A 27,576-nucleotide genomic window follows, 5' to 3' on the forward strand; every position below is an offset into this window, starting at 1 on the left:
CGGCCCCGGGGAGGCGGGGGACGGCGAGGCCGGCACCGGCGTGGTCCCCGACGTCCTCTTTGAGACGCTGCAGACGGACGAGGGCTTGCAGAGCGTCCTGGTGCTGAGCGGCGCGGACGGCGAGCAGACCCAGCTCTGCGTGCAGGAGGTGGAGGCCCTGCCCCCCGTGCTGGCCGAGCCGCCCGCCCCCGGCCCCCCGGGGCAGAAGCTGCTCATCATCCGCAGCGCGCCGGCCAGCGAGCTCCTGGACAGCAGCAGCGTGGGGGGCGGCGCGGCCACCCTGCAGCTCCTGGCCCCGCCGCCGGCCGGCTCGGCCGGCGCGTCCGCGGGCCTGCCCGCCGCTCCTGCGTCCCAGATGGTCCAGGTGCTGCCTGCGGGCGCGGCGCCGGGCGGCGTGACCCCCCAGGGGCTCCCCTCCATCCAGATCGTGCAGACCGTGCCCACGGTCCAGCTGGTGCACACGTTTTGAATGCCGCTGGGCCTGGGCCCGGGCGCGGGGAGGGGTCGCGCTTGCTAATAAAGACCGACTCTCCTGCCCTTTGTGCTTTTGTTTTCCTGGGGGGTGGGGGGGTGCGGGGCAACGTCGCTCTTCCTGGCTGGCAGGTGACTGGGGGGGGCGCCACCTCTATGTGGGCTGCCGCGCGTCCCGAAGGGGTTCCGTGTCACCGTCGGCCCCAGCGGGTGGGTGGGAACGCTCACCCCAAGGTCACAGCGCCGGTGGGGGCCGCGGGGTGGAAACTCGGGAGCTAGCGAGCTCAGGTGCGGGCCCCCCTCCCCTCGAAGGCCGGGGGCGCGCGTGAGAACGGCCCGCGTCCCCCCACCCCCGTCGCGCGCCGGCTGCTTAGCAACGGGGACCGCCCGCCGCGGAGCGCGCCGGCTCCGGGGAAGGCCCGCAGCACCGGCCCCGCCGCGAGCCCTCGCCCCGGGGGCCCCTCCGGCCGGCGCCCCCCCCCCGCCAGGAGCTGCGTCACTTCCGCCGGCACCCCGGTCCCGACCCTGTGCCCCCGGCCGCGCAGCCGAGCGGCCCGCAGAGGTGCGCGCGGGGCGGGGCGCGCGGGGAGGGCTGCGAGCTGCGGGCGCGCGAGGGGCGGCGGGGCCGAGGTGGCGCTGCCCGCCCCGCCGCACCTGGCCGGGCCGAGCGTGCTCGTGTGGGGGCCGCGCCGGGAGGCCGCGCCGGGAGGCGGGGGGCCCGGCCGCTGACCGCTTGCGTCTCCGCCAGGCGCGCCTGCCCCTCCGGGGCGCGGGAGCCTGGGGCGGCCATGGCCCCCGGCCACCTGTCGGTGCGGGAGATGAGGGAGGAGGAGAAGCCTCTGGTGCTGGAGATGCTGAAGGTGAGAGCCGGGCGGGGCGCCCGGGGCCTGGGGGCGGCCGGCTTCGGCCTGGACTTCCTGGCCCGGCCCCTCCCGCCAGCTCCTTTCCGCCTCCTGGGGGCCAGAAGGGCCCTGACAGGGCGGGGCGTGGGGTCACGCCGCACCCCCAGCTCCCCGGGAGCTTGTGGTCAGTCGTGGGGCAGCCCCCGCAGAGCCCACTGTGCCCTTAGCAGACCCTTCCCCGCAAGCCGGCGCCCCAGCCTGGCTGCAGCCCAGGGCCGCGCCGGACCCGACCCCTCCGCGGTGCACTGCGTGCCCAGGCTGGCTGGCGTCGCCGCCGGAGCCGGGAGTCCCTAGGCCCGGGTGAACTCCTGTGCAGTCGCTCGCAGGCCTGCCTTCTCGGCTCCCCTGCTCGCCCACCCCGCCCTCCGCCCTCCCTGTGCGCCCCGTCCTGCTCGGAGCCCAGCTGTGGGCGAGGAGTGCAGCGCCCAGGACAGGGGTGGGCTGGCCCCTGCCTGGCCCCTGCGCGAGTCTGACCGCCCGCCGCTGTCCCTGCCTCGCAGGGCCCTGACCACCCTCCCGCCCACAGGCCGGCGTGAAAGACACGGAGAACCGCGTGGCCCTGCACGCCCTGACCCGGCCGCCTGCCCTGCTGCTCCTGGCGGCGGCCAGCAGTGGCCTGCGCTTCGTCCTGGCCTCCTTTGCCCTGGCGCTGCTCCTGCCTGTGTTCCTGGCCGTGGCGGCCATGAAGCTCGGCCTGCGGGCCCGGTGGGGCTCACTGCCCCCACCGGGTGGCCTGGGGGGGCCCTGGGTGGCCGTACGGGGCTCCGGGGACGTGTGTGGGGTCCTGGCCCTGGCCCCGGGCACTAGCGCCGGGGCTGGCGCCCGTGTCACCCGCCTGTCCGTCTCGCGCTGGCACCGCCGCCGGGGCGTGGGCAGGCGGCTTCTGGCCTTCGCTGAAGCCCGGGCTCGGGCCTGGGCGGGGGGCGCGGGGGCGCCAAGGGCCCGGCTGGTGGTCCCCGTGGCCGTGGCCGCCTGGGGCGCGGCGGGGCTGCTGGAGGGCTGCGGCTACCGGGCCGAGGGGGGCTGGGGCTGCCTGGGCTACGCCCTGGTGAGGGAGTTCAGCAAGGACCTGTGACCCTGGCTGAGACTACTGCAGCCTGCGGCGGCCCACCTGGACCTGCAGCACCCGGTGGGCAGCCCGGCGCAGACCCAGAAGCCTGCGAGAAGCCCCGGGTGTCTGCAGAGATGGGCCCCGTGCTGCGGGGAGAGGTGGGCGGCGCAGCCCCGGGTGGGGGCCGGCGACCTGCAGCGGCAGCTACAGAGGCCACCCAGGCGCCGGAGCAGGCCCTGCGACTGCCCGCGGGGGGCCTGGCCGGGCTGGTGAGGGGCCCGGCCCGCGCGGCTGTTCTGCACGTCTGTCAATAAAGCCGGGAGCTGCCTCTGCTGTCTCTGATGCCTTTTCCAGCCGGCCTGGCCGCCCAAGGCTCCTCCTTCCCGGGGCTGGAGGGCGGGCGGGAATCCTTGGGGGGCGCTGGGTGGGGGAGGGGAGTGATGAGCTCACGGCAGCCTGCTCCCTGCCAGCCCTGACTCACACACTCCCCATTACCCAAGTTTTCCGCCTCACAGCTGCCTGGTGCAGGGCAGGGGAGAGGGCCCGCCCCCCCCCAGCTCCCCGAGCTCGCCAAGGACAGGCACCCCCTCGCGTGGGGGCGGAGAGCGGCCGGGGAAGTCCTGCCTGGTGTCTGGCCGCCCGCGCTCTCGGGCCTGCACCGGAGCCCACTCGTGCCAGCCCCCAGCCCACAGCCCCTCCGAGCCCCCTGGGCGACCCCTTCCTGGCTGACGGGAGACGCCGGTGGGGTGGGGTCCCGCCTGCCACCCCCTTGCAGCCCGGCCTGTCTTGCCCCTGAGCCTTGCGGCCCGGCAGCCCAGCTCCATGTGGTGTTTGCATCGGACGCCCTCCCCCCTGCCCGCCCGGCACCCCCGCCAGCCCCCGCCTGGCCAGCCCCCCTGTCCCCTGCCGGCTCCTCGCAGCCGCTCTTCCTCCTGGCAGCGTCCAGCCCTGCCTGCTCCTCCCCGGCCCCGGGCTCAGCCGGGCGTCTCCCCTCCTCTGCTGCGGCGTCCCCTCTCTGCCCCGGCCCTGCCCCGGCCCCGGCCTCTGCAGACATGAGGGTCTGGGCCTGCCTCCTCGGTGAGTGACCCGCCCTCCCCGGGGACTCAGGCCCCGGCCCACCCTCGGACCCGCGCGTCCACGCCAGGGCGCCGACTTCCGCCTGCGGGGCTGCCGTCTGACCCCAGCCCCGAGCCCGGGGACCTGCCCTCCCACCCCCACCCCGGCGGGGGTCACGGCCCTCTGCCCTTCCGCTCCTCCCGGCCTGGCCCAGCCCTGGCTGGCGGCCCCGAGCCCTGCCTCCCGCGACGGTTCCCAGGTGTGAGGGCCGAGGTGCTGGGGCCTCCGGGGGAACGGCCCCGCCTGCCCCTCACTGCCCCCCACTCCCTTCCAGCGGCTCTGATGGGGATCCAGGCTGTGGGTAAGTGGCCCCCCGCTGGGAGGGACGCGGCCGGCCGGGAGGCCCGGATGTCACAGCCTCGCCTCGTCCCCAGAGCGGCTGCGCCTGGCCGAGGGCCCCCACGGGTGCGCGGGCCGCCTGGAGGTGTGGCACGCCGGCCGCTGGGGCACCGTGTGTGACGACGGCTGGGACCTGCGCGACGCGGCGGTGGCCTGCCAGGCGCTGGGCTGCGGGGCCGCGCTGGCCGCCCCCGGGGGCGCCTTCTTCGGGGAGGGCGCGGGGCCCGTGTGGCTCAGTGAGCTGGCCTGCCGGGGCCGCGAGGGCCAGCTGGGCCTCTGTCCGCACCGGGGCTGGAAGGCCCACATCTGCTCCCACGAGGAGGACGCCGGCGTGGTCTGCGCAGGTGAGGCCACCCGGCCACGGGGCCCAGGCCTCAGCCCCGGGACGCCGGCCCCAGGCCCCCCAGGGCCCCGCCCTGCCCAGCCCCCACGCCGCCTTCTCCCTGCTCTGGGCCCCCCACAGGTCAGCGTGTGGCCGACTCGAGGGACAGGGACGCGGCCCCTTTGCTCCCGGATGGAGACCCCTGGCTGGGCCTGACGCGGGTGCTGAGCGCCAGCTCCGAGGAGCCCCCTGTCACCCATGGTGAGCCCACCTAGCTGCGCTGCTGCCGGAGGATGGGCAGCTGCCCAGCCCCCACAACCCGGGGTCTCCACCGGTCAGACCGGCCCCTGGCCCCGGGCAGAGGGGAGGAGCGGCCCACCCCCATCCCCACCGTCTCCCCACTCAGCCCCCCGCCTGGCCGGGACGCCCCAGAGCGGCCCCCGGAAGAAGAGCCCCCGGCCCCCCAAGCAGGCCACGTCCACCAGGGCCCCCGTGCTGACGGCTGGAGCCCCCCACCAGGGTAAGCTCCCCCAGACCCTCTCTCTGCAGGCCCGGCTGGGGAGGCTACAGGCCCAGGGCCAGGCAATAGGGCCGCAGCTGGGGGGCGGGCAGCCCTTGGGGTTCAGCCTGGTGCCTCTGCCCCTGCCTGCCCCGGCAGGGGACACGATGTCTGCCCTGGGGTGTTGGATCCCCACCCCTCAGTCCAGGCCCTCGGCCCTCCAGGGCTTCAGCTCCCCACTGTTGGTGGGCGGCAGGGGTGGGGGGTGACCCCACCCAGAGGCCTCGCCCGACTGCGCCGCCCCTCCCTTCCCCAGAGCGGCTGCGCCTGGCCGAGGGCCCCCACGGGTGCGCGGGCCGCCTGGAGGTGTGGCACGCCGGCCGCTGGGGCACCGTGTGTGACGACGGCTGGGACCTGCGCGACGCGGTGGTGGCCTGCCGGGAGCTGGGCTGCGGGGCCGCGCTGGCCGCCCCCGGGGGCGCCAGGTTTGGGCCGGGCGCTGGGCCCGTGTGGATGGATGATGTGGGCTGCGGGGGCGGAGAGCAGTCTCTGCGGGACTGTCCCCGCAGCCCCTGGGGCCGGAGCAACTGTGACCACAGCGAGGATGCGGGGCTGGTCTGCACAGGTACCTGCACCCCGACGGCCCGGGTCTGCCCGTCCACACAGCCCGCCAGCCCCTCCTCTCCGGCCTCCTGCCTTTCCTCCCCCCCTTTCCTGCGTCGGGCCCTGAGGGGCACTGACGGGTGCGGGGCGCAGGGCTGCGACAGGAAGGCCTCAGTGGGTGGGGAGGCTGGCCCAGCTCCGTGTCCCCGGGCTGCGCTGCCGCACAGCCAGTCGGGCAGTGTCCTTGCACCTCCTTTCACAGATGGGGAAACTGAGGCTTAGAGAGGTAAAGACCCCAGGCCCTGGCACAGGGGCCCCACAGACCTCAGTGGGGGTGGTGGGGGGACAGTGGGCTACAGGGGCCCCGCAGACCTCGGGTGGGAGTGGTGGGGGGGCAGGGGCTACAGGGATCCCGCAGGGTGGATGCAGGGGCAGAGGCTGCATTGTTGGGGGGAGAGGCCTGTGAGGGCTGGGTGGGGTTGCTGCGTCACCACACCTGTCATCTTCAGGGTACCCCCTTATTCCCAGGTGGGGAGATGCCAGCACGGTGATCTGACCTCTCTGGTCTGTCCTTCCCTCGAGGGCGGTGGCTGGGGTGACTTTGCACCCATGTTGGGGAACAGAGCCGGACGCTGCACTCTCCATAGTGACCTGCTTCTGAGGATGAGGCAGCCTGGGGAGGTGTGCTCCGGGGCTCCTGGCGAGGGGCCTCCCTGAGACAGTGTTGCACCCCAAAACCCACTGGAGGCTGGTCTGTCCCAGTGCTTCTCTACCTGGTGGGGTCCACCTGGACACCTGGGGTGTCATGGGGGCGCACGGCTCCAGTGTCTGGAGTGGTGTCTCATGGAGAACCGCCTGACCAGAGGGCACTGGAGGGCAGCTGGGGGTGGCAGCCAGGAAGTGGCACCGGCACCCCCAGCACCAGAGACATGGCTTCCGGCCACTCTCCCCTCGAGCGCGGACCCCAGAGGCCAGGTCCTCTTTCCCTCATCAAAGCTGGGCCCCTCTGTCCCCCAGGCCCGGCCCCCCAGCTGCGCCTGGCCGATGGCCCGCACGGGTGCGCGGGCCGGCTGGAGGTGTGGCACGCGGGGCGCTGGGGCACCGTGTGTGACGACGGCTGGGACCTGCGCGACGCGGCGGTGGCCTGCCGGGCGCTGGGCTGCGGGGCCGCGCTGGCCGCCCCCGGGGGCGCCTTCTTCGGGGAGGGCGCGGGGCCCATCCTGCTGGACGATCTTCGGTGCCGGGGAAACGAGTCAGCCTTGCGCTTCTGCCCGGCGAGGCCCTGGGGCCAGCACGACTGCCACCACCGCGAGGACGCGGGCGCCGTGTGTGACGGTGAGGGGCGGGCGTGACGGTGGGGGCGGGGCGTGACGGGGAGGGGGCGTGGCGTGGCAGTGAGGGCGGGCCGTGACGGCGGGGGCGTGGCGTGGCGGCAGGGGCGGAGCGTGACGAAAGGGGGCGGGGCGTGACGGAAGGGGGCGGGGCGTGACGGAAGGGGGCGGAGCGTGGTGGCGGGGGCGGGGCGTGGCGGCGGGGGCGGGGCGTGACGGGGCGGGGCGGGGCGAGGGCGCTGCCACGGGGCTCCTGCGCTCCCAGCCGGGCGCGCCCCTCCCTCCCTCGTCCACTGCCCCTGCCCCCGGGCTGGCCCCGCCTGAGCTCCGCGCCCCCCAGGTATGCCTCTCGGGCACGTCCCCCCCACGGCACCCGCCCCGGGCAGCGACAGCTCCGCACCCGGAGAGGCGCCGTCCGAGCCCCCGGCCCCCGCGCTGAGCCCGGCCCCGCCGACGGAGGGCGGCTCGCCCCGGCCCACCCCGGCTGGCCCCTGGGAGCCCGGACCCGAAGCCGGTGAGTCCCGCGGCCGAGCGAACGAACGGCCTTCGCTCTGGCCCGGCGCCCCCAGGCCTTTCTCCCGCCGCGCCAGCGCAGACGCAGAGGCTGTGTTGGAATACTGCTGCCCCGACCGACCGCGGGCTGAGGGCGCCCGCCCCGCGCCAGGCCTGTTGCCTCCCGCAGGCGCAGCTGGGCCGCGGGCGCTGGAGCGGCCGGCGGGTCTCCGGCCTGTGTCCTGCAGGCCGCTCCGCTCCGGCCGCCGCCTCGTCCTGCCGCACCGGGCCCCTGTCCCCGGGCCGGCGCGCCCGGCTGCCGAGGCCCGGCTCGGCCGGTCGGTCGTCATCGCCTGCAGGGCTGGCCCAGGTTGTCTGGACACCCCCAGCAGGCGTGGGCGTCTGGGGCGGGCGGGCGGGCGGGCGCCTCCGCTGCCGTCTCTGCAGCACCGGCGGGCGGGCGGGCGGGCCCGGGGCGCCGCGGGGCTGCTCTCAGGAGCCCGACCCGGAGCAGGCCGTGGACAGGGCTGGAGTCCGCAGGGCCCTCGGCTGGGCGGCGGCGGCCCGGCCCCTCGGCCCTGGGAGGGGCGGCGCCGCGCCTGCGTGGCCCCGGAGGCCAGGCCCTGCGCGATGGAGGCGCGGAGAGCCGGCGGCGGGCGGGCCTGTGCTCCTCCTGCGGTCCCCGCGGCCTCTGGACGGCGGCGATGAGGTCGCCGGCCCTGAGACCCGGGCGCCGCGCTCCGCAAGGCCGGCGGCGAGGCCTGGCTGCGGCCGTCCGAGCCCCAGTGACCGTGACGTCGGGCTCGGCAGCCCGCGGCCCCGGTGACCGGCCCGCCCACTTGGCGCGGGCGGCTGTCTGGTCTCGGAGCCCCAGGACGCACAGCTGGGCGGGGGCGGGGCCGGGCGGGCTGCAGCGCCGGGCCGCGGCCGCAGGTTTCTCTTTCGTTGCACTAAATATAGACCAGGCCGCGTACTGGGTATAGCTCAGGGGCGCAAGCACATCCTTCTGCTGGGCGACCGTCACACATGGTGCTTCCAGAACCTTCCGTCAGCCCAAAGCGAACCCCTCCTCATGCAGCCCCCCAAGACCCCCGACCCTGATTTCTGTCTCTGTGATGTGTACCCCCTCCACGCTCGGGGAGGGCAGCTCTGGGGTTGTCCCCCTGCAGCCTGGGCCTAGCACTGACAGGCAGACCCGCTGATCACACTGCTCAGAACCCCGACTCTGGGTCTCCCCCAGGGTCCCCGCAGCTGCGCCTGGTGGCAGGGCCCAGCAGGTGCGCCGGCCGGCTGGAGGTGTGGCACGCCGGGCGCTGGGGCACTGTGTGTGACGACTCCTGGGACCTGCGGGACGCAGCCGTGGCCTGCCGGGAGCTGGGCTGCGGGGCCGCCCGGCCGCCAGACCCTGCCACTGGCCGCTTTGGCTGGGGCGCTGGGCCCATCTGGCTGGACGATGTGGGGTGTGTGGGCATGGAGGTGGCGCTGTCCGACTGCCCTGCTGCCCCCTGGGGGAAGCACAACTGTGCTCACAACGAGGACGTCGGCGTCACCTGCACTGGTAAGTTGGCCTGGCTTCTTCTGGCTCCAGGAGGGCTTCCTGGAGGAGGGGGCGGGACCTGGCATCAGCACACCCAGTGACAGAGCGCTGGCCTCCTCCGCTGGCCCTGGGCTGGGTGTTTTCCCACGTGACCCCTTCCACCTAGCAAGCCCAGCTCAGTTGCACTTAGTTCACTAGTGAAGAGGTTCAGAGAGGTGGAGTGAGTGGCCCAGAGTCACACAGCAGCTGAGGGGCAGAGCTGGGACTCCTGAGTCTCTGCAGGAGGGGAGCCGCCCCCCCATTGCATGGAGGAGGGAGAGAGGGAGGGAAGCCAGCCAGAACTAGCCAGCATCATGGCCTTGCTTCTTCCCTGGCGCCCTTACCGAGGGCAGGGGCTGAGCCGGGCACAGGGGCTCCTGAGCCCTGGCGTGCCGGTGGCTGACCTGGGCTGGCTGTCCACCTGGCAGTAGCCAGCCAGAGTCAGTGTAGACCTCAGGAACAAGCACTCTTACCAGGTGGGGCGTTCCGAGGGCTCTTGGCTCCCGTGAGCTAGGGGCTTCTCCCGTCCACCGTGCTCATCAGAGAGCGCTGAGATGGGGTCCCCGCTGGGCCTGCTGCCAAGGCACTGTCCCTCCCCTCCCCCTGGCCACAGGCCACACTTGAGATTTACGGCTGTCAGTTGGGGGTGAGCTGGCTGGGGGGGCCCACGCTGCTGGCAGTAGGTGAGAGTGCGGCCGGGAGGAGAGGGCTTCAGGATGTGGAGAGGGCGGGGCAGGGGCAGGCGGGGTTCAGCCTCAGCATGAAAGTGCCCCGAGGCCTGATGGGCCAGTGTCCCCAGGGCCACTTGGGGCCCGGGCAGAGAACGTGCCAGAGAGAGCGAGCTTGGTGGTTGGCAGGGCCCAGACCGTGTGCCATCTCGCCCGCCTCTCCCCTGCCTTCTAGGGGCCCCTGGCCTGGACTCCATCTCGGACCCCTTCAGCTGGAGCTGGATCCCTGGCCTGGGCAAAGATCTGGACGCCTGGCTCCCCGGGGAGCTGGCCACCAAGCCCTCAGCCAGGCTGACCCCCCATGTTCCCGAGAGAACCACCAAGGCCCCGGGCAAGACACCCAAGAGTACTAAGAAGTGGGCAACCAAAAATGCCAAGAAGCCAACCTCCCAGCCCCCAGAGACGCCGGCCACCAGGCAGTCTCGGGTCCCTGGCACACTGCGCCCCCTGGAACCCGCCTCCCGGGCCTCCACCAGCGTAAGCACGCAGGCCCCACAGACCACTGTGATGAGGCCCTCCCGGCCCCCCAGGGGCCGCACCCCCAAGACCCGGGCCACGCTGGCCACGCCTGGTGCCCGGGACGGGAGCCCCCAGGCCTCCAGCAAGCAGACCCCCATGGGCTCTGCGGATCCGGCGACAGAGACCCCTGCAGGCTCGCCAGCGCCACCCAAAGACGCTGCCCCCACGGGGAGCCCCTCCGGGGGGCCAGGTGAGCTGGCACAGGGAACGAAGGGGGGGCGCAGCTGGCCTTCCCCACTCTGCCCACCCCCAACCCGGTGCTGCCACCCGCAGGCCCGTTCCGGGTGCGCCTGGCCGATGGGCCCGACCGGTGCGCGGGCCGGCTGGAGGTGTGGCACGCCGGGCGCTGGGGCACCGTGTGTGACGACGGCTGGGGCCTGCGGGACAGCACCGTGGTCTGCCGGGAGCTGGGCTGCGGCCGTGTCCGGCCCCGGGTGGGCAAAACGCACTACGGCCCGGGGACGGGGCCCATCTGGCTGGACGACGTGCGCTGCACGGGGGCCGAGGCCTTGCTGAGCGACTGCCCCGCCAGGGCGTGGGGGCAGCACAACTGCGACCACGAGGAGGACGTGGGGCTCACCTGCACAGGTGGGGCCCCCCAGGAGGTTGGGTCCAGGGCGTCTGCAGCAGGAGCCCTGACGAGAACCTCTGTCCCGCCCCCAGGCTATGCCGATGCCGAGGACTACCCACCCTGGACCTGGGACCCCACCTCGGGGGAGGACCTGGCCAGGGGGACCACGGCTGTGGGGGTGCCTGAGCACGGGCTCCCCACGGGCGGCACTGGCAGCCCCGGGGCCCCCTCCCCAGCAAGCAGGAGCCTTCCAGATACAGGTGAGGGGCACGGCTGGTAGGCGGGGCCTCCCTGCTGGGCCTCCACAAAGACCTAAATGAACTGGGGGTGAGATACCCCAGTAGGCTTTCCTTGGCACCAAAGGCCCCCCAAAGCTTCCCTCTTTGCATTTGACGTAAGCTGCTCCCCCCACGCGCCTCTGAGGGTCGGACCAGGCCCTGGGACCCTGAGCCTGCGCTCCCTGGGCCGAATGGAGCCGCAGAACCAGCCGGGATACGCCAGTCCGGGCCCCTGGATGCAAAGCCCCTCACACAAGTCCCCCTAGGGCCCCGGGCTGCTCTCCCGGCCCCGAGCCCCGCTCCTGCCTCCATCACCCTGCTCCCCGGGTGTGTGCCCGCCCCCCCAGGCACCATGCATGCCGCTCCCCGCATGCGAATGCCATGCCACAAGTGAGCATGCCAGGTGGGGGTGAGGGGCGGGCCCCACCGCGCCTCCTGATTGGCTGGCCCGCCCAGCCGAGGCGATAAAAGCCGGTGATGGTGTCCAGCCCTGCCGAGGTGGCTTCCTGGCGGGGCTGGCCTGGCCCTGGCGGGTTGAGCGAAGAGGAGGAGGGGGTCGGGAGGGCCCTGGAAGGGCTGCCCTTTGTGGTGGGGCAGACCCAAGCTGTGCATTAGGGCTCTGATGGCCCAGTTTCCCAAGTGGAAAACGAGCTTGTCAGGGGGCGCGCCCGGGACACTGTCCAGGTCTCGACTGCAACGGCGCGCTGCCCTAGCCCATGGCACCCCCTGCTGGCAGAGCTGGGCACAGGCGGTCGGACAGCACGTCCCCGCCTGCTGTGGTGGGCCTTACTACAGACCTGGGCGGACTCTTGAGGGGGGACGCCTGGGTGCAGGAGAAAGGCAGCTGGAGCTCCGGTTGCTTGGGGTGGGGGGCGGAGTCCAGGGTCTCTGGAAAGTGCCAAAGGAACTCACGTTCTCAGCGGGACTCCAGCAAGGAGGGCCTGGGTCCGTCCTTGGGCCACGGGGGCAGGCGGGCGCAGACGCGGCCTGCAGGTGACAGGGGTGCACTCGGGGCCGCACGGAGATGCCTTCGCCCACATGGCACCCAGGGGTGCGAGATACAGCCTGGAGTAATTATGCGTGTGAGTTTGGAGCCCACTCCCTGATCCGATGGTAGCTCGGCTGCGCTTGGAACTTGCCGGGTGACCGCAGGTGCCAGCCCCGCCAAGGTGTGCAGTCGTTCAGAAGCGCAGGAACGCCGTCGGGCGCGGTCTTTGCTGCAAATGCCCAACAGCCGCGGGGCCCCAGCCGGGCGAGATTGTCTATATCGGCGCTGTCAGGGCCCTCGCCCCGCCTGCCTCTTAGAGGAACAAAGGCTGGAAGGGGCGATGCTGGCCGTCCTCAGCGGGCAGGAAGGCAGAGCTCTGTGATTTGGGGTGTGGCTGCGCGAGTTCGGAGGCCAAGATTCGTGGCCAGGGCCTGCTCAGAGGCTGGAGAGTAATGGCGGTGATGATGAAGCCTGGTCACAGAACTCTCCTGTGCCGGGCGGAAGCCTTCATGGTTTAACTTGCCTCCTCCCCGAGAACCTGTGGTTGTATCCGTAACCCATGTCACGGCTAAGGAAACGGAGGTACAGGCAGGTCAGGAGAGTGAAGGAATCCCTCACTCCCCCGCCACTGGGAGGGAGCGCGTGGCCTCGCCAAGGAGGAGAGGGCCGTGGGCTTTGAGCCAAATGCTTGAGGGTGGATAAGCGTGCCAGGCAGAGCCGGCAGGGCTGGGCAGGGCTGCCCACAGGGAAGAGGCGCTGCCCGGAACCCAGGGATAGAGAGCCCCGCCTGGCCCAGAGCCTCCACTGCCTCCCAGCTGTGTAACCCCAGGGGGGCACCTGGCCCTCGCTGGCCTTGGCCTTGGCCATCCGCAGCCCATGAGCAGCGCCTCCCCCCCCCCAGATGGCCAGTCAGTGCCTGACAGCGCTGAGGACGCAGAGAGGGGAGAGTCTGCGCCACGGCGGACCCTAGGTTGGGTGCGGGGGTCCCTCGCCTGAGCCTAAGGCGGGGGGCCAGGAGGACCCCGCGGAGAACATGTGACAGTGACACCCAGCCGTCTAGCCGCGTCGGCAGGGCGGAGGTGACGCCCCGCGGTGGCCCCCGTCCGGCCCTCACTTAGCAGCAGCTCCGTCAGCATCGGACCGCACAGGCGCCAGGCTGTGCCATCCAGGTGTGTGTAACTATCCTCCTGACGTTGCCCGGTGATGAGGGCACCCCAGCACCTTTCTCGGAGGCACCCCGGCATTGGGGGCGTGGCTGCTCAGGATAGAATGTTACACAGTGGTCAAAAAGGAGGGGGTCGAGCCGCGTGCCCTGAGCGCACAGGGCGGCGGTCCCGGGCCGGGCGGCGGGCGTCTGTGCAGCGTCACCCGCCACCTGCGGGGACACGCGGCGGAGGCCGGACGCCCTCCGGGGCGGGCGCTCTGCGCATGGGCGGCCTGCGCCGAGGGGGGCACGGGGCGCATGCGCGCGGCTCAGGGCCTCGGTAGCGGCCCCGACCCGGAAGTTGTGTAGCGGCCCTCACGGGCCTCACGGGCCTCGCGGGCCTGTGGCCCGGCCCGGGCGCGCGTGGGTACCGGGGAACGGGAGCCGCGGGCGGGCCGCCCCGCCCCACGCCGCGCCGTCCCGAGGCTGCCCCGCCCCGAGGGTCCGCTGCCCCCGAGGCTGCCCCGGCCGGTCCGAGGCCGCCCGCTGTGGTGCGCCTGGGCCGCAGCCGCGTGGCGTCTGGGAGTGAGTCTCCAAGGACTCGCGCCCCGCAGGAGCTGGGGTACAGACGCGGGTGTGAGGGTGAGACAGTCACCAGAGGCAGAGCGGGGAGCAGAACAGGCAGGTCCACTGAAATCCGCTGCTGGGGGGAGCAGCGGGGAGTCAGGAGAGTCTGCTGCGCCCTGTGGGGAGCTCCCTGGCTGGGGATCGAACTCGAGCTGCAGCGGCTGCGGACAGCTTCATCGTGCTGTTATAGGGCAGCCCGGGTACAAAACGGGGTGCCTGACTGTGGGTCCTCACCTGTGCGCTGGGAAGGACTTACCAATACTCTACTGCAGGCACACAGGAAAGGTTAACAAAAGGTTTATCTGGACCCCCAGGGAAGCCCCCGACATTTGTGTTTTATAAGCTAGTTTAGCCACAGCCTGTTTTGGGAGCAGAGAGCATCCCAGCAGAATTGCCAGGGGGCGGCGAGTTCAGGGAGCAGGCTGGGGTGCTGGCCTGGTGGGAGCAGAGCCTGGACCCAGGGGAAGTGAGCTCAGCCCTCCTCCTCCTCTCTCCAGGTGATGCCCGTGGTGATGAGGCCTCCTGGACTTGGGACACACCTTCAGGAGGGCCCGTTGCCAAGGGGACCCCCACGGCAACCGTACCCGGACCCACTCTCACCGCAGGGACCACTGGAAGCCCCTCTGCAGCCCCGAGGGACCATGGGGACACAGGTGAGCACAGGCAGGGGAGAGGGGACCGGGTTTTTCGTGGTTAGGTGGAGCGGTGGACTCCGAATTCCCCACCGGTGACCAGACTTGTACCCCAGAAAGACCCTCTAGAACAAGGGGCTACCTCTGCCAGGGGCCTCCACTGGGGGCACACCAGGTTGTCAGGGCCGAGGCAGGGAAGCGTGGCCCCTGCGGGGTGGAGGCAGGGACGGAGACGTCATCACAGGTCCCACAAGGGGCAGGCGTCTGTCCCCAAGGGTCAGAGGTCGAGAAGCCCTGCCGTGTGCGGGCCTGCACAGCTCAGCAACGGGATGGTGGAAAGGCCTGGAAGGGCCGGGCAGGGGCTGGCGGGGGAGGCCCAGCTGCCCAGCTGTGCCCACGTGCACAGACGCTACCAGGAGCCAGAAACTCAGTGGAGGCGTGAGGAGCACAGAACACCGCAGGGGGGCAGCCAGGGAGGGGCCCCTCCACCGGAGGGAGAGAGGGCTTCAGAGCCGTGCAGCGCTGCTTGGAGAAAGTGCACATGATGTAGATGGGGAGCCGGTGGGCTGGCCAGCTTCCCGGGGGGCCACACGCTGGGCTCCAAGCCAAGGCATGGGTGCAGAACGGTGAAAGGTCAGGGACCGTCCGGCAGCGGGGAGGGTGGGGGCACCTGTGGGATCCTGGCAGGAGCTCAGCAGTGACCGGCTGGGTGCCTGCAACATGGCTCAGCAACATGGCCGCGAAGGGAGACATGGGGCGCAGACGAGCTTTGTGGCGGCGTGTTACCTGCGCAGACACGGACGTGCCCACAGGCTGGCCCGCTTCCTGCCGTGGGGACTCGGAGCCAACCATGCGGGCCTCGCGCATCCGTGGGGTGCCTGCTGCGGGAGACGGGTCAGGAGGGGAACGAAGGGTGTGGAGGCAGCGGGGCCCGCTGAGGGCATCCCAGGTGCAAGACCGGCTTGGCCCTCTGTGCATGTGGCGAGCTGGGGTCAGCGCCACCCCAGGTCTCCGAGCCCCTCCCGTGTCCAGGGATGCTGATTCCTTCCGTGATGGCCAGAGCCGGCCCCATGTGCGGGGCAGCAAACCAGGAGTCTTAACGGCTTTCTGCGCGTCCCTCTTTGATCCTCCGGCGTCCTCAGGGGCCCGTGGTAGACACATGCCCGTTTCGTGTGTGCACCAAGGTGCCGGCCCCGACAGCAGTGTGCGCAGTCGCGTGAGGCGTTGAGCTGAGTGTCACGCGCCGTCTCCCCGAGTCCCGCTGAGGACGTGCATGGGGTTCGGGGGCGCCCGCAGCCTGCCCACGGGCACCGGTGGGGAGGCCAGGAGCCGCAGCCCAGCCCCATGCTAAACCACCCCACCAGCCCTGCAGACAAAGGGCCCGGGGCCGCGCGGAGCATTCTGCAACTGTGCGGTTCCCTCTGCGAGCCACCAGCGCGGGAGGCTGCTTAGGTTCACGTGAATCAAAAGCAGCCAGCAGCTCGGTGGGGGCGCGTCCCCCCCGGCTCGTGGCCGCGCGCCTGCGCCTCCCTGGCCGCCCCGGGGCTGAGCAAGGCCCCGCCGGCTCCAGGCTGGTCCCTGTGGCCCAGGAAGCGCTGCTGCTCGTCACCGCCCGCACGTGGGGCCTGAGAGGGCACCCAGAGGCCCGGGGCGGCCAGGAGCCGGGTGGGCGCCGAGCCCTGAGAGAGCCAGGCCGGCAGTAGCGCCTGCTCCCGTGGCACGGGGGTGGAGGACGGGGGTGGAGGACGCGCGCGGGACACCCAGGCGGACTCGGTGTTGGGACCTGCGCCGCGGCAGGGCTGCCCCGGCCCGCGCCCCCTCGGGCTGAGGTGAACTGGGGCTCACTGGGCCTGGGGCCTTGCTTGGCTGGTGGAGACAGAAGCAGGGGTTCTCTGTGCGCTCTTCTACGGCCCCTGCGCTTGCCCCTTCCCCTCAACCTCCCCACTCTCCCGGCCCCCTCCCTCTCCAGCGCACCCCCTTCTTTCCGCTGCTTGCCTGCCTTCCCACCTCCCCTGCGCCCTCCACGTTTCATGCTTGTGCGCCCCACATCCTCCTGCACACTCCTCGCTCTTCAGAGCCCCCCTCCCTCCTCGCGGCCTCCTCCCAGCCCTCCTCCACACCCCTCCTCCCCCCTCCCCCCTCCATCCCGGCCTCCTGCATCCCCCCCCCACCCGGACTCTCCCATCCCCCCCCCCACCCAGACTCTCCCATCCCCCCCACCCGGACTCTCCCATCCCCCCCCTCCACCCGGTCTCTCCCCCCCCCCACCCAGACTCTCCCATCACCCCCTCCACCCGGATTCTTCCATCCCCCCCCCACCCGGACTCTCCCATCCCCCCCTACTCCTCCACCCGGACTCCTCACCCTGGCCTCCTCCATCCTCCTCCTTCACACATACCCCCTCACGCCCCCTCACCCCACATCCTCCCCTCCCGCCCCGTACCCCTCATCCTCCTCCTCCAGGTGGCGCCTGCGGTCTGCCCACATCCGAGGCGGCGGGAGGCGGGGCGCTCGGGTGCCGGGAAGTCTGCTGGCGACCCCTGACGTCGTCAGGGGCCCCTGCCTCCCGTTGGCGGCCCGTACTGGAGGCGCGGGGCAGCCTGACCTTGCCCGTGGTCTTTCCTCCAGGTTTTGCGGGGAAACTGAGGCCCGAGCGCCGGCTGCTGCTGCCCACGGCGGGCAGGGCCGCATCCCCCACCCCCTCCCCGGCTCCCTCCACCTCGCCTGGACACCCGGGCCCACCACTGACCTCCGAGCCCGTGCCCCAGCGCATCCCGGCTTCCACAGGGGAGGTGACCTCCGACCCTCCTGGCACGTGGTCCCCCAGCCCTGACCTGGCCTCCTGGATGAACTCCGACCCCGGCTCCACTACCCCAGGCCTTACTTGGGCCACCCCGGAAGCCACCGCTTTAACCCGGGAGCCGCCACCCACCCCACCACCCACCTTGCGCAGAGAACCGACCTCCAGCCACTCTGTACCAGCAGGGGTGACCCGCCTCTCCCCCACCTCAGAGCCGACCCCAGAATCTGACACGGCCCCAGGCTGGGTCGCAGCTCCGCACCCCAGCACGGCCCCGGAATCTTTTGGATCCCAGGACCCGGCCACACGCCCTCTCCCCACCACCACCCTTCACTCCAACACGACCTCTCACCACTCAACCCCGCTTCTCCCCGCCGCAGCCCCTCCTCCGGCCACAGCCCCGGGCCCTGCCATGCCCGCTCACCCCACTGCCACCAGCCCCCCGCTCCCCTCTACCCCGCGTCCCCCTGTGACACCGGCAGCCACTGCACCCACTGTGAGCACCGCCCAGGTCCCCTTGGGGACGGACATCCTCGCACCAGCACTGGCCACCGAGCCCGGCCCGCACCCCCAGCTGCCCTCCACGGGGGCCCCTCACCCCTCCACACCCCAGACGTCCAGTCTGGAGCCCTCTCCAGCCTCTGAAGCCAACCCCTCCAGGCCCTCTCCAGACCCGGGAATGGACCCGCAGGTCCCCGAGGACGTCACACCGCCCAGAAGGCAGAGCTCCCAGCCGAGCCCGCTGCCCCCCCACTCTACCTTGGCCCCCACTGGGGACCCCACCCTCCCCCTCTCCCCGCTGGCTCACCCCTCCTCGGCCCCGCCCTCTCCTGACCCCCCGGCCCCCCAGCCAGCCCCTGAGCCCACAGGCCCCCTCGGCCCGTGTGTGGCCACCGTGCCGCCTGTCCGGGTCATGGCCTGCGAGCCGCCCGCGCTGCTGGAGCTGGTGGCCGCCGTCAGGGACGTGGGCGGCCAGCTGCGGAGGCTGACCCAGGCGTTGGAGCAGGACCAGCAGGAGCGCCGTGCGCTGGGCTTGGGACTGACCCAGTGGGCCGAGGCCGCTCAGGGTCTGGGGCGGCTGGGCGAGGCGGTGATGAGGCTGGCCGCGACAACCTGGCCCCCCAGCACCCCGGCCCCGGCCGCCACCACCCTGGAGGAGGAGGAGCGGCCTCTGAGGGGGGATGTGTGAGGTGGAGGCGCCAAAGCTCAGCCCGTGTCGCCGTGAAGACAAGATGGCCGCGCCGAGGGGGGTGGGCGGTGGGCCCGGGGCTTGTAACCCAATGTGACCTCAATAAAAGCTCCCGTGAGCGCCTGGGGCCGGCCCCGCTCACGGGGGTTGTCTTGTGAGTGACGCGGGTGCCGCGCCGGGCTGTGGTGGCGCCACAGAAGAGGGCGGCGGGGAGGGCCGCCGGCCGGCGTTGGGTGTCAGACCAGGGGTCCAGGCCCTGATCCTCCGGGGTCACCCGGGAGGGCCTGAGTTGGCCATAGACGGGGGGCAGGGCAGCACATGCTGGGGTGAGCCGGTAGGCCGGCCGCTCCGGGGGCTGCTCCGGCGACCTGCTGGCCGTGTGTGCCCCCTGGCAGCGGCTGCCCTCACAGACCTGCTGCCCATCCGGCCCTCTCCCTGGCGGAGGACTGGGTCTTGTCCTGGCCACAGCCCTCGGGGGCACGTGCCCCCTCTCAGAAAGGGCCCTGTGCCCCGGGTCACACAGCAGGGGCCACTCGGGCGGGGGCGGCCCCTGCTCTGCCCTGGCCTCCAGGTTGGGGCTCCAGCCGGTCCTGTGAGTGGTCTCGCGCGCCCCCTCTGCTTCAGCTGTAAATGGGGGGGGGGGGGGAAGCAGCGGGGCTGGGAAGCCCCAACTCCTGTGTGGCTCCTTTCTCCCAGGGCAGAGCTTCTCCTCCTCCTGGCCCCGGCCTGCTCAGAGGTCGTAGAGGTCACGGAGCTGGCGCCCCCGCTGCCCTGCAGAGGCCAGCAGGGTCTAGTTACTTGCTGGGGGTTTACTAACGCGGGTCCTGAGAGATGGCCCCCACCCCCCCACAGCCAGGGGGCAGGCGGGGTGCTATGCCAGCTCTCCTGAAGCCCTGCTCTTAGGGCACCGCTGACGGGCAGCTGGGGGCTCCGTGTGTCCTGCCCTCCCTCCGGCAGCGGGGGGTCAGAGGATGTCACCCCGACTGGGAAGCAAAAGGCTGCCTTTCCCACTTGCAGGTGGGAGTAGGTGAACCCCAGCTCAGGTCACACCAGAGGACCCAGCGAGGGCCCAAAACTCCCTGCCCCCTCCGCAGGCAGGGGAGCTGTCGGGCGCTTGGCCCAGCCCCCGCCCGTAGTGGCCTCCTGCCAGCCCCTGGAAGCCGACGTTCAATTATCCGGTCACTCTAACCCCTTGGCCAGGCAGCTAAGCCCAGACATCTGGCCCCGGGGCCTGAGGCCAGCCTGGGCTGCCGGCCTCCCCCACTCTGGCCGGGGCCCTGGACACCTCCCAGGGACAGCTGAGCCGGTCTGGTGCCCGCCAACTTGCCACAGACCCAGAATGGTGGCTGCAGCCCAGGGAGCGCCACGGGGCCGGGGTGACGTCAACAGAACTCATCCCTCATGTCTCACGGCCCTTCCGCCCCCCGCAAGGAGCAGTGAGGGGCCCATTCCCTGGTCAGGGGTGGGCGGGGACCTCGGCTGTCCCCTCCCAAGGCGGTACTTGGCCAAGTGGAAGTCCCGCAGGGCCAGGCGCGGGCTTGGTTCTCAGGCCGGAGCTGGCTCATGGCCCCTGTGGAGGGTTGGGCCAGGTGCCCACCTACCTGGGGCCTGCTAAGGGTGCGGGGTCCAGCTGCCCCGGACCTAGGTCCGCATCTGATTCTACCAGGACAGGGAGGTGGCCGGGCCCTGGCTCCCGGCGGCTGTTGGGGCCCTGTGGTCGGCTAGGGGCTGCGGAGGCCGCCGAGGCTGCCCCTGCCCCCCCCCCAGGCTCCTGCCAGCAGGATGTGAGCTGGGGGGGGGCTGGGGGGGGGGCCAGGCAGAAGGAAGACAGGACCAAGAGAGGAGGGGGGCTCTTCTGCTTTTCATGGGGATCCAGCGGTGTGGAGGAGGGACGGGTGCCTGAAGGTGTGGAGGAGGGACGGGCGCCTGAAGGTCCCGGGAGGTGGCCCTGGAGATGCAGCCCGGGGGCGGGTTTCTGAACAGCCCCATTGAAACGAGGCTTGCCATGAAAGTCACCCTTTTTCAAGTGCGGTTTGTGATCTGTCCAGAGTGTGCAAAGCTCAGCATGCTCTAATGCAGTCCCCTTGGCCTCGCTGGCCCTTCTCTGTGATTTGCCTGTTTACTGAGGACATTTCCAAAATGGATCATCACCTGTGACTGGCCTCTTCCCCTTCCAGCACCGCCAGCCTCCTCGAGTTGCTCATCTGGACTTCCTTCCTCTTCATGGCCGCGTAATATTCCATCTTGCCAACGGGCCACATTCTCTTACTGTCTGGGGGCGGATGGCCGTTGGGTTGGTGCCCTTTGGGGCGTTGTGAACAGTGCTGTGTGACTGCGTGTGAGCACACGTTCCCGTTCTCCATGGGCACACGCCCAGGGGTGGAGTGGCTGGCATGTGGTGATTCCGGGGGCTGAGGAGCTACCGGGGGCCTCCCCACAGCTGCGCTACTATACCCGCCACCCGGCCCCGGCGCTGCCACTGCCGTGTGTGAAGGCCCCCAGGGAGGGAGGACCACCCTCCACGCCCCAGCACACTCGCTTCCACACTCACCACACACGTCCTCAGACAGACACGGCCCCACGGGCCCACTCCTGCTCACACTCAGACTTAGACCCAGCGTGCTCGCGCACCCTCACGCTCTCCTATGCCACACGCACACCCGCACGTTCTTATTCACACATCCGCACGCGCTTCCTGCCCTCACATTCGCTGCTAGTCATGCTCACGCGCTCATTCTCACCCATTCTCGCACACCCATGCTCAGCAGTGCCCTCACAGCCGCTGTTCACCTGCCCTCGCCCCACACTCTGCTGCCACACTCGCGCCAGGCCCCTCACTCCCGTCGCCCCACGCAGCCAGTGCGACCTGACCTCCTGCGCCCCGCAGCCGCCCAGCATGCTCAGGCCCCGCGCCCCCACCCTTCCTCCTGGGCCCTCTCCTCTGGGGACAGCAGGGCGTGGCCCCAGCAGAGCCGGCTGAGCTGGGGCCTGTTTGGGCGGGAGGCCGGGGGCAAGCGGGTGGTCTGCTCCGTTGGTGCTGCTCCAGCAACTCGGGCTTAATTAGTGCTCCCGCTGCTGCTCGGCTCTCCCCTGGCTCTCCCCCAGTCTTCCTGCTCCCGCTGCGCAGGGCCCAGGCAGGTCATTATCACCTCCCGGTTAATCCTCAGCTGCCGCCACCAATTAGCACCCTCCACCTCCCTGCCCTCTTCCCCGCCCCACCCTCACCCCAGCTGCCTGCAGCCTTTTGGGGAACACATGCTTCGCCTCACTGCTTGGGCTCTGTCAGATTCACCTGTGCTCACCCCCCCCCCACGCCTTCCTGGCATTCTCCCCCGTGGCCTCCTCAGTCCAGGGGGCCCGCCTGGATTACCCAGGGCAGCAACTGCCCTGGTTTCTGGACCACAAGTAGCTTCCAGAGCTCCTGGGGTCACTACGTGCACCCTGCCGCCCTGGCCCTCACACCCTGGAGGCCACCGCGGGGCGCGCGGGAGGTGGCGCAGGGATGGTGACCCAGGACCCAGCTGTGTGGTTGGCCCCGGGCAGGCAGCCAAGCGGGGCGCTGAGAGGAAGCACGAGTGTTGGCAAACGGGTTGGCTGCCAAGAGGGGGCCCTGGCAGCAGGCGTGCGGGATGGCCGCACAGGCACACGCATGTGCTCGGACACGGCGGCTCGCGGCCACGCCGCCAGAAACGCCTGCATTCCCACCGCGAGGGCGGCTCTGGGGGGCACAGCTCCTGGGAGCGCAGACGCGGGCACGCCACCCACCACCAGCCCTCAGACCTCGCTTGACACCCTGGGGACGTGCCGGGCCAGTGTCCACTCGGGCCCAGTGTGGCCAGTCTCTGCTGTCCTGTCCTCCCTCCCACCCTCCCTCCTGTCCCCTCCCCGCCTGTCTCCCTCAGCAGCGCTCCGCCCGCATCTGCTCCCGTGCCCCAGGCTGACAGGACAGCATCGAGGTCCCCAGCGGACAGCTTTATTGCTGAGCGTGGTGGGGGCTGGGGAAAGGCACTTGATCCAGAGCGGCCGGTGGTGGGAAGGGGCTGGGGTGGGCAGCGGAGAGGCAGCGGGGGCCGGGGGGGGGGGCGCCGGTGCCAGGAGGGTCTGTTCACGCGGGACGCTCGCTGGCATCCCTGGCAGGGCCGCGGGGATAGCTGGACTGTGGCAGCAGCGTTGGGGGCCAGGTGAGGAGGGGCAGGGCGCTGAGGCCCGGCCCTCAAAGGCCCTGGGCCAGGTGGAGCCGTGCGGAGGGCCTGAGCTGCGGGTGATTCCCAGCCGGCTGTGGACGGAGCCGCTGCCGGGCCAGGCAGGGAGAGGCGCCTACCTGGGGCCTGCCTCTCGGCTCACTGCCCCACCCCTTCAGGCCCCTCCTGCTGCCGCCAGGGCTGCCCCAGGTAGCCGCGGACACAGCTCACCGCACTCCGCTTTCGCGGCTCGGGGTCCAGCAGGCCCCACAGCAGGGTGTCGGCAGCGGGCGCCAGGCCAGCCCAGGGCTGTGGCCGGTCACTCGGCTCGCCAGAGGCCTGCCAGACGAGGAAGTCCTCGTAGAAGGGGTCGGCCTCGGCCAGGGGCTGGTCCCAGGGGAAGTAGCCGGTGAGCAGGCAGAACAGCAGGACCCCCAGGGCCCAGGCGTCCAGGGCGGGCTGGATGGGCAGCCCCTCGGGCAGCGGCGGCGGCGCGCAGAGCTCGGGAGCGGTGTAGGGGATGGGCGGGCCGGTCAAGCGCAGCAGCGTGCCGCGGGGCCGCGTGTGGCCGAAGTCGGTCAGCTTGACGCGCCGGCAGCCGGGGTCGCACACCAGCACGTTCTCGGGCTTGAGGTCCCGGTACACCAGGCCGCGCGCGTGGATGTGCTCCAGGGCGGAGGCCAGCTGGGCGGCGCAGCGCTGGGCGGCCGCGGGCGGGAGGCCCACCTGCGGGGGGGGGGCGGGAGCGTCCAGGCCCCGCTGCGGACCAGGGCGCAGGAGGCCCAGGCCCGGCCCGCCCCGCCCCACCCCGCCCCGGAGCCCCGGGGACCCCACCTTCGGCTGGATGAAGGCGATGAGGTCCCCGTGCAGCACCGGCTCGGTCAGGAAGCTGTAGCAGGCGGCAGACTCGATGCCGATGCCGTAGGCGCCCACGATGGCCGCGTGCGCGCCCAGCGAGAGCCCCACGCAGAACTCGTGCAGGAAGCCCCGCAGGGAGGTGGAGGCCTTGGGGAGCTGCTTCAGGGCCAGGGGCGTGCCTGGGGGTGGGCGGGGCGGGCGGGTGGGGCGTGGAGGCCACACCCCGCTCCCCCCCTGGCGCTGCGGCCTGCTGCCGCCAGCGGAGAGCCGGTGTCCCCAAACCCCACTCAGAGGCTCCGATCCCGCGGCGGCCTCTCCTTCCACAGGCCCGCTGGAGAAGCCCTGCTGGGCTGGGGCTCCGATCCCAGCCGGTGTCCGCAGCGGGCTGCCCAGGGTGGCCAGCGCAGGACCGGCTGCACGCACCGCGGCCCTGCGGGCCTCGGCCCTGTCCACTTGGAGAGGCCCCGCTGGGACACCTCGTGCTCCATCTCCCCTACCTGGGGCCGCTGGGGTGCGGGCTGGGTCTGTTTCTCTTTTCTCTCTACCCCCCCCAACCCCCCAGGACTGCTGTCGGTGGTGACAGGCCAGTGAGGCCCGAGGGTGGTTCCCAGTCCTGTGAGGCTGGTGTCTTGTGGAAGAGGGGGCTGAGGACTCAGGAGCCACCGCCACCCAGCCCAGGGTCCCCCTCTGGGCTCTGGCCTGATCTCCGCCCCCTTCAGCAGGGGGGGGGCCTGTCCTCCGCCCCACTGTGGGGGGGTGTCGTGAGCTGGTTTCCCAGTGTGGTAGGGAGGACGTGGACCGCGCACACACCGGGGGCAGTGTCCTGCAGATGGCAGTCACTCAGCTGCTGCGTCCAGGGCTGTGGGGCACCGGCCCGGCATCATGCCCCAAGCAGCAGCGCCGACAGGCCAGAGAGCCGCGTCTTCCAGTGGCAGTAGTTCCCCACCTTGTCTGAGGGGGCTGGGCTCAGAGAGGGCAGGTGCGCCCCAAGAGCACACAGCATGGAAGGGGCAGCAAAACTGGGCTTGGGTGTGCAGCCCCCAGCCTGGGGGGGTCTCCCGGCTGTGCCGCTGCTTCCTGGCACCCACCCCACCCACGCTGTACCTTTCTGACGGTGGGTGACCAGCAGGACACGGCCGTAGCGGCCCTGGCCCAGGGGACGCACTTGCTGGTACAGCTCATCCACCTCAGCTTGGACCAGGGTCTGGGCGCTCAGCGCCATCATGTCCTCCAGCGCTAAGGCTGCCTCCTGGCCCTGGCGGAGCTCCTCGGGGGTGAGGCCGCCCAGGTCCTCATCAGCGCCGTCCTCTGCGGACCCCAACTCCGCCTGGTCCTCGTCTGCTTGTTTCCCGGGCATCTGTGCAAGGTCAGCGGACGGAGGTGACCCGGGGCCCAAGTGAGGAGGCTGTGGCCTGGACCCCAGGTCACAGGGAGGAGGGACCTGGACCCCGGGGTGAGGGGAGGAGCCGGGGACTCACTGGCGACTGCCATTGAGACTCAGTTGCCCTTTTCATGACTGGCATCCGGGAGGCAGGGAGCCGGTCACTGGTGTGGGGTGAGGTCAAGCCTGGGCTCACAGATGGCCCTGGGCCCCCACCCTCAGATCCCCGCACCACCTGATGGCCCAAGGGTGAAAGACGAGCCAGAGAACCGGAGACGCCCCACCTGTTTCCAAAGCAAACAGACTGGGGCCTGGTGGACGCTGGAGCAGCTTCTGTCTCCTGAGGGCAAACAGGTGTTCCCTGCCCCAAGGGCCTGGGCAGGCGGTGGTGCCGCGCCAGAGCTGGGGACGCCTGGGTCCTGAGTGGGGGTCATCCCCCTGCCTGGGGCCCAGGGGTGCAGACCCGCGCCTCCTCCCTCAGCCCCGCGCGCTGGACCCCAGCCCCTCCCGTCCTGGAGCCTCCCGGCTCACGCTCCTTGGACCCGGCCGCGCCTCTAACGCCCAGCTGCTGCCCCAACACGGCGCCTGGGACCCGCACCTGCCTGGGCTCACCCTCGGGTGCCGTGCCCCTCCGCGCCTCCGGGCCCGCGTCCTCGCCGCCCGCCGCCCTGAGGCCCGCCGCCGCGCTCACTGCCCGCGCCGCGCCCGCGCCGGGGGACCCGACCTGCCGGGCCGGCCCCCGGGCCGTAGCCCCGCCCCTCCGCCCCGCCCCGGGCCGTAGCCCCGCCCCTCCGCCCCCCCGTGCCGTAGCCCCGCCCCTTCCCGCCCTGCCGAACCCACCCCAGGGTCGTAGCCCCGCCCCTCCGCCACCGCCCCTGATCGTAGCCCCGCCCCCGCCTTGCCGGGCCCGCCCCCGGGGTCGTAGCCCCGCCCGCCCCGCCCGCGGCGGCCCAGCACGTTGACTCCGGGACGGCGCGGCCGCGTGCCCCCCTGGGCGCCTCCTCGCGGGGACCGGCCCGGCCCCCCCGCCCTCGGAGGGCGCAGACCCCCCTCCGCGCCGCCTGGGCCCCCCAGTTGCTGCAGCACCTGCCTCCCTCGCCCAGGCGTCCTCCTGGGGGCTCCGTCTCCCCTGCCCGAGGGGCCGGCGCCTGCCCCTGGACGGGCATCGGGAGCGGCGGGAGGGTCGCGGCCGCGCGGGGCGGTGCCTGCGCCCTCTGGGGCCGGGCGGGGTCCGAGCGGGCGGGGGGCTGGGGGCCTGGACCCCGGGTGTGAGGGGCAGGGGAAGGGGCCTGGCCCCGGGGGCCGAGGGAGGAGGCGCTGGGGGTTTCCAGAGAGCCGCCCCCCCGTTTACGGCAAGGCGGTGGGTTTCAGGCAACTTTATTTCACACGCGCTGCAGACCCGCCCCCGCCTGCTGGCCCCGGGTCTGGGGGCGCGGGCGGGGAGGGGCCGGGCCGGGGGCGGGGCGCCCAGGCCCGGGAGGGGCTGCGGGAGGGACGGCCCTGCGGGGTGAGAACGTGGGCCCAGGGAGGGCGTCCCCAGAGCCCGGAGCGGTGGGGGCTGACGCTCCTCGCCGTGGGCCTCAGAGTCCCCACTTGGCCAGGGACAGCGGAGTCACCCCCAGCGGCCCGGCGGGCGGGGAGGCCGCGGGGAGGATCTGCGGGTCGCGGGGTGGGCGGGACTGTCTCCCCCTGTGGTCCGCGGGGGTGGCCGGCCTGGCGAGCAGCTGGCCCGTGGGGAGGGCGTCCGCGGGCTCCCGCCAGCCGTCTCAGTCATCTGAGGAGGGGGTGCCCCCGTCTGTCCCCGTCTTCCTGCCACCTCCGCCCTCCCCCGCCTCCTCCTCTCCCTCCGTCCACTCCTCCAGGTCCGACCCCCCCTCCTCCTCGTCGCCCTCGCCTTCACTGGGCTCGCAGCCTGAGCCCCCAGCCTCCTGCCTGTCGCCCTCCAGCCCCCAGTCATCCCCCAGGAACTCCAGGATGGCCAGCGGGGGGCTCCTTGCCTGGGGGTCCAGGTCCAGGAGCCCCTGGAGCAAGGCCAGAGCTGGGGGTGCAAACCGGTCCCAGGGGGGCGGAGGCCGAGGAGGCCTGGGCCTGGTAGTCACCCAGCCCGCGAAGGCCTCGAACCCGGGGTCGGGGGCCAGTGCCACGTCCCACGGGAAGCCGGCAGTGGCCGCGCAGAAGAGAAGCACCCCGAGGCCCCAGGAGTCCAGGGCCGGCCGCAGGGGCAGCGTGTCGGGGGGCAGCAGGAGGCAGAGCTCAGGGGGCGCGGAGGGCAGGGGCTGGGGCGGTGCAGGGGCCGGGCTGCCCTCGGGCCGGGTCAGGCCCAGGTCGCCCAGGGCCACGCGGCTGCAGGCAGGGTCGAAGACCAGCACGTTGTCGGGCTTGACGTCGGCGTGCACCAGCCCGCGGCCGTGCAGGAAATCCAGCGCCCCGGCCAGCTGCGCCGCGACGCGTTTCACCAGCGGCTCCGGCAGGGCCTGGCGGGGGAGGGCGAGGCCGCGTTGGCTCCTCCAGATTCTGTCTTGGCCCAAGGGTGCAGCCAGAGACAGCCTTGCCCACGCTGACCCAGACCCCGGCCCTGCCGCAGGCCCTGCTCGGGAGCGCTGCCGTGGCTCCGCGCGCCCGCTGCCGCCCGTCCGTGTGGTGGGCCGACGGCCGGCCAGGCCGCCACCGTCAGTAGTCTGCGCGGCGTGCCCCGTCGGCGGCCGTCTGGCAGCGGTCAGGAATGCCATTCTGTGGTCCAGCGTGACCTCACCCGTCCACCCGCCCCCTACCCACCCACCCATCCGCCCGCCCGTCCATCATCCGTCCATCCGTCTGCTCTGCTGCCTCCCTGCCTCCCTCCATCCCTTGCACTGGCCCCAGTGGCCTCTAAAACCCAGAGCCTGTTCCTAAAGCCCCTCTCTCTGCGTCAGTCCCGGCCTAGTTTCCTTTCTAGGGGGACCCCGCACCCCACGGCCGCCTCCTGCAGGCACATCCCG

At 72.3% G+C, this 27,576-nt stretch overlaps 3 protein-coding genes across 5 annotated transcripts; 2 read left to right on the forward strand and 1 right to left on the reverse strand.

The window, feature by feature from the left end:
- The first annotated feature begins 1,202 nt into the window (after window positions 1-1,202).
- Window positions 1,203-2,670, forward strand: NAT14 (N-acetyltransferase 14 (putative)). The gene is made up of 2 exons (XM_084257138.1): window positions 1,203-1,331; window positions 1,900-2,670. The coding sequence occupies exons 1-2, from the start codon at window positions 1,260-1,262 to the stop codon at window positions 2,446-2,448; spliced, it is 621 nt and encodes a 206-aa protein (XP_084113264.1). The 5' UTR covers window positions 1,203-1,259; the 3' UTR covers window positions 2,449-2,670.
- Window positions 2,671-3,476: 806 nt separating this feature from the next.
- Window positions 3,477-18,232, forward strand: SSC5D (scavenger receptor cysteine rich family member with 5 domains; the record flags this gene model as incomplete). Its single annotated transcript, XM_084257869.1, has 14 exons — window positions 3,477-3,501; window positions 3,815-3,841; window positions 3,915-4,223; window positions 4,343-4,462; window positions 4,608-4,721; window positions 5,017-5,325; window positions 6,321-6,638; window positions 6,975-7,148; window positions 8,367-8,684; window positions 9,606-10,139; window positions 10,223-10,537; window positions 10,613-10,780; window positions 14,055-14,210; window positions 16,818-18,232. 14 exons carry the CDS (start codon window positions 3,477-3,479, stop codon window positions 18,176-18,178), a joined length of 4,248 nt encoding a protein of 1,415 aa, XP_084113995.1. The 3' UTR covers window positions 18,179-18,232.
- Window positions 18,233-22,163: 3,931 nt separating this feature from the next.
- SBK2 (SH3 domain binding kinase family member 2) lies at window positions 22,164-25,344 on the reverse strand. Of its 3 annotated transcripts, none has more exons than XM_084257621.1 (4): window positions 25,211-25,344; window positions 24,322-24,574; window positions 23,194-23,396; window positions 22,164-23,085 (listed from the first exon to the last, which is right to left on the reverse strand). In XM_084257621.1, exons 2-4 carry the CDS (start codon window positions 24,572-24,574, stop codon window positions 22,519-22,521), a joined length of 1,023 nt encoding a protein of 340 aa, XP_084113747.1. In that variant the 5' UTR covers window positions 25,211-25,344; the 3' UTR covers window positions 22,164-22,518. The 3 variants fall into 3 exon arrangements, with proteins under 3 accessions (XP_084113747.1, XP_084113746.1, XP_084113745.1); XM_084257620.1 differs by having other exon boundaries at window positions 25,197-25,306; XM_084257619.1 differs by having other exon boundaries at window positions 25,201-25,287.
- Window positions 25,345-27,576: the final 2,232 nt, after the last annotated feature.

This window comes from Talpa europaea, assembly GCF_964194135.1.
Source record: "Talpa europaea genome assembly, chromosome: 16".
Classification (NCBI taxonomy): domain Eukaryota; kingdom Metazoa; phylum Chordata; class Mammalia; order Eulipotyphla; family Talpidae; genus Talpa; species Talpa europaea.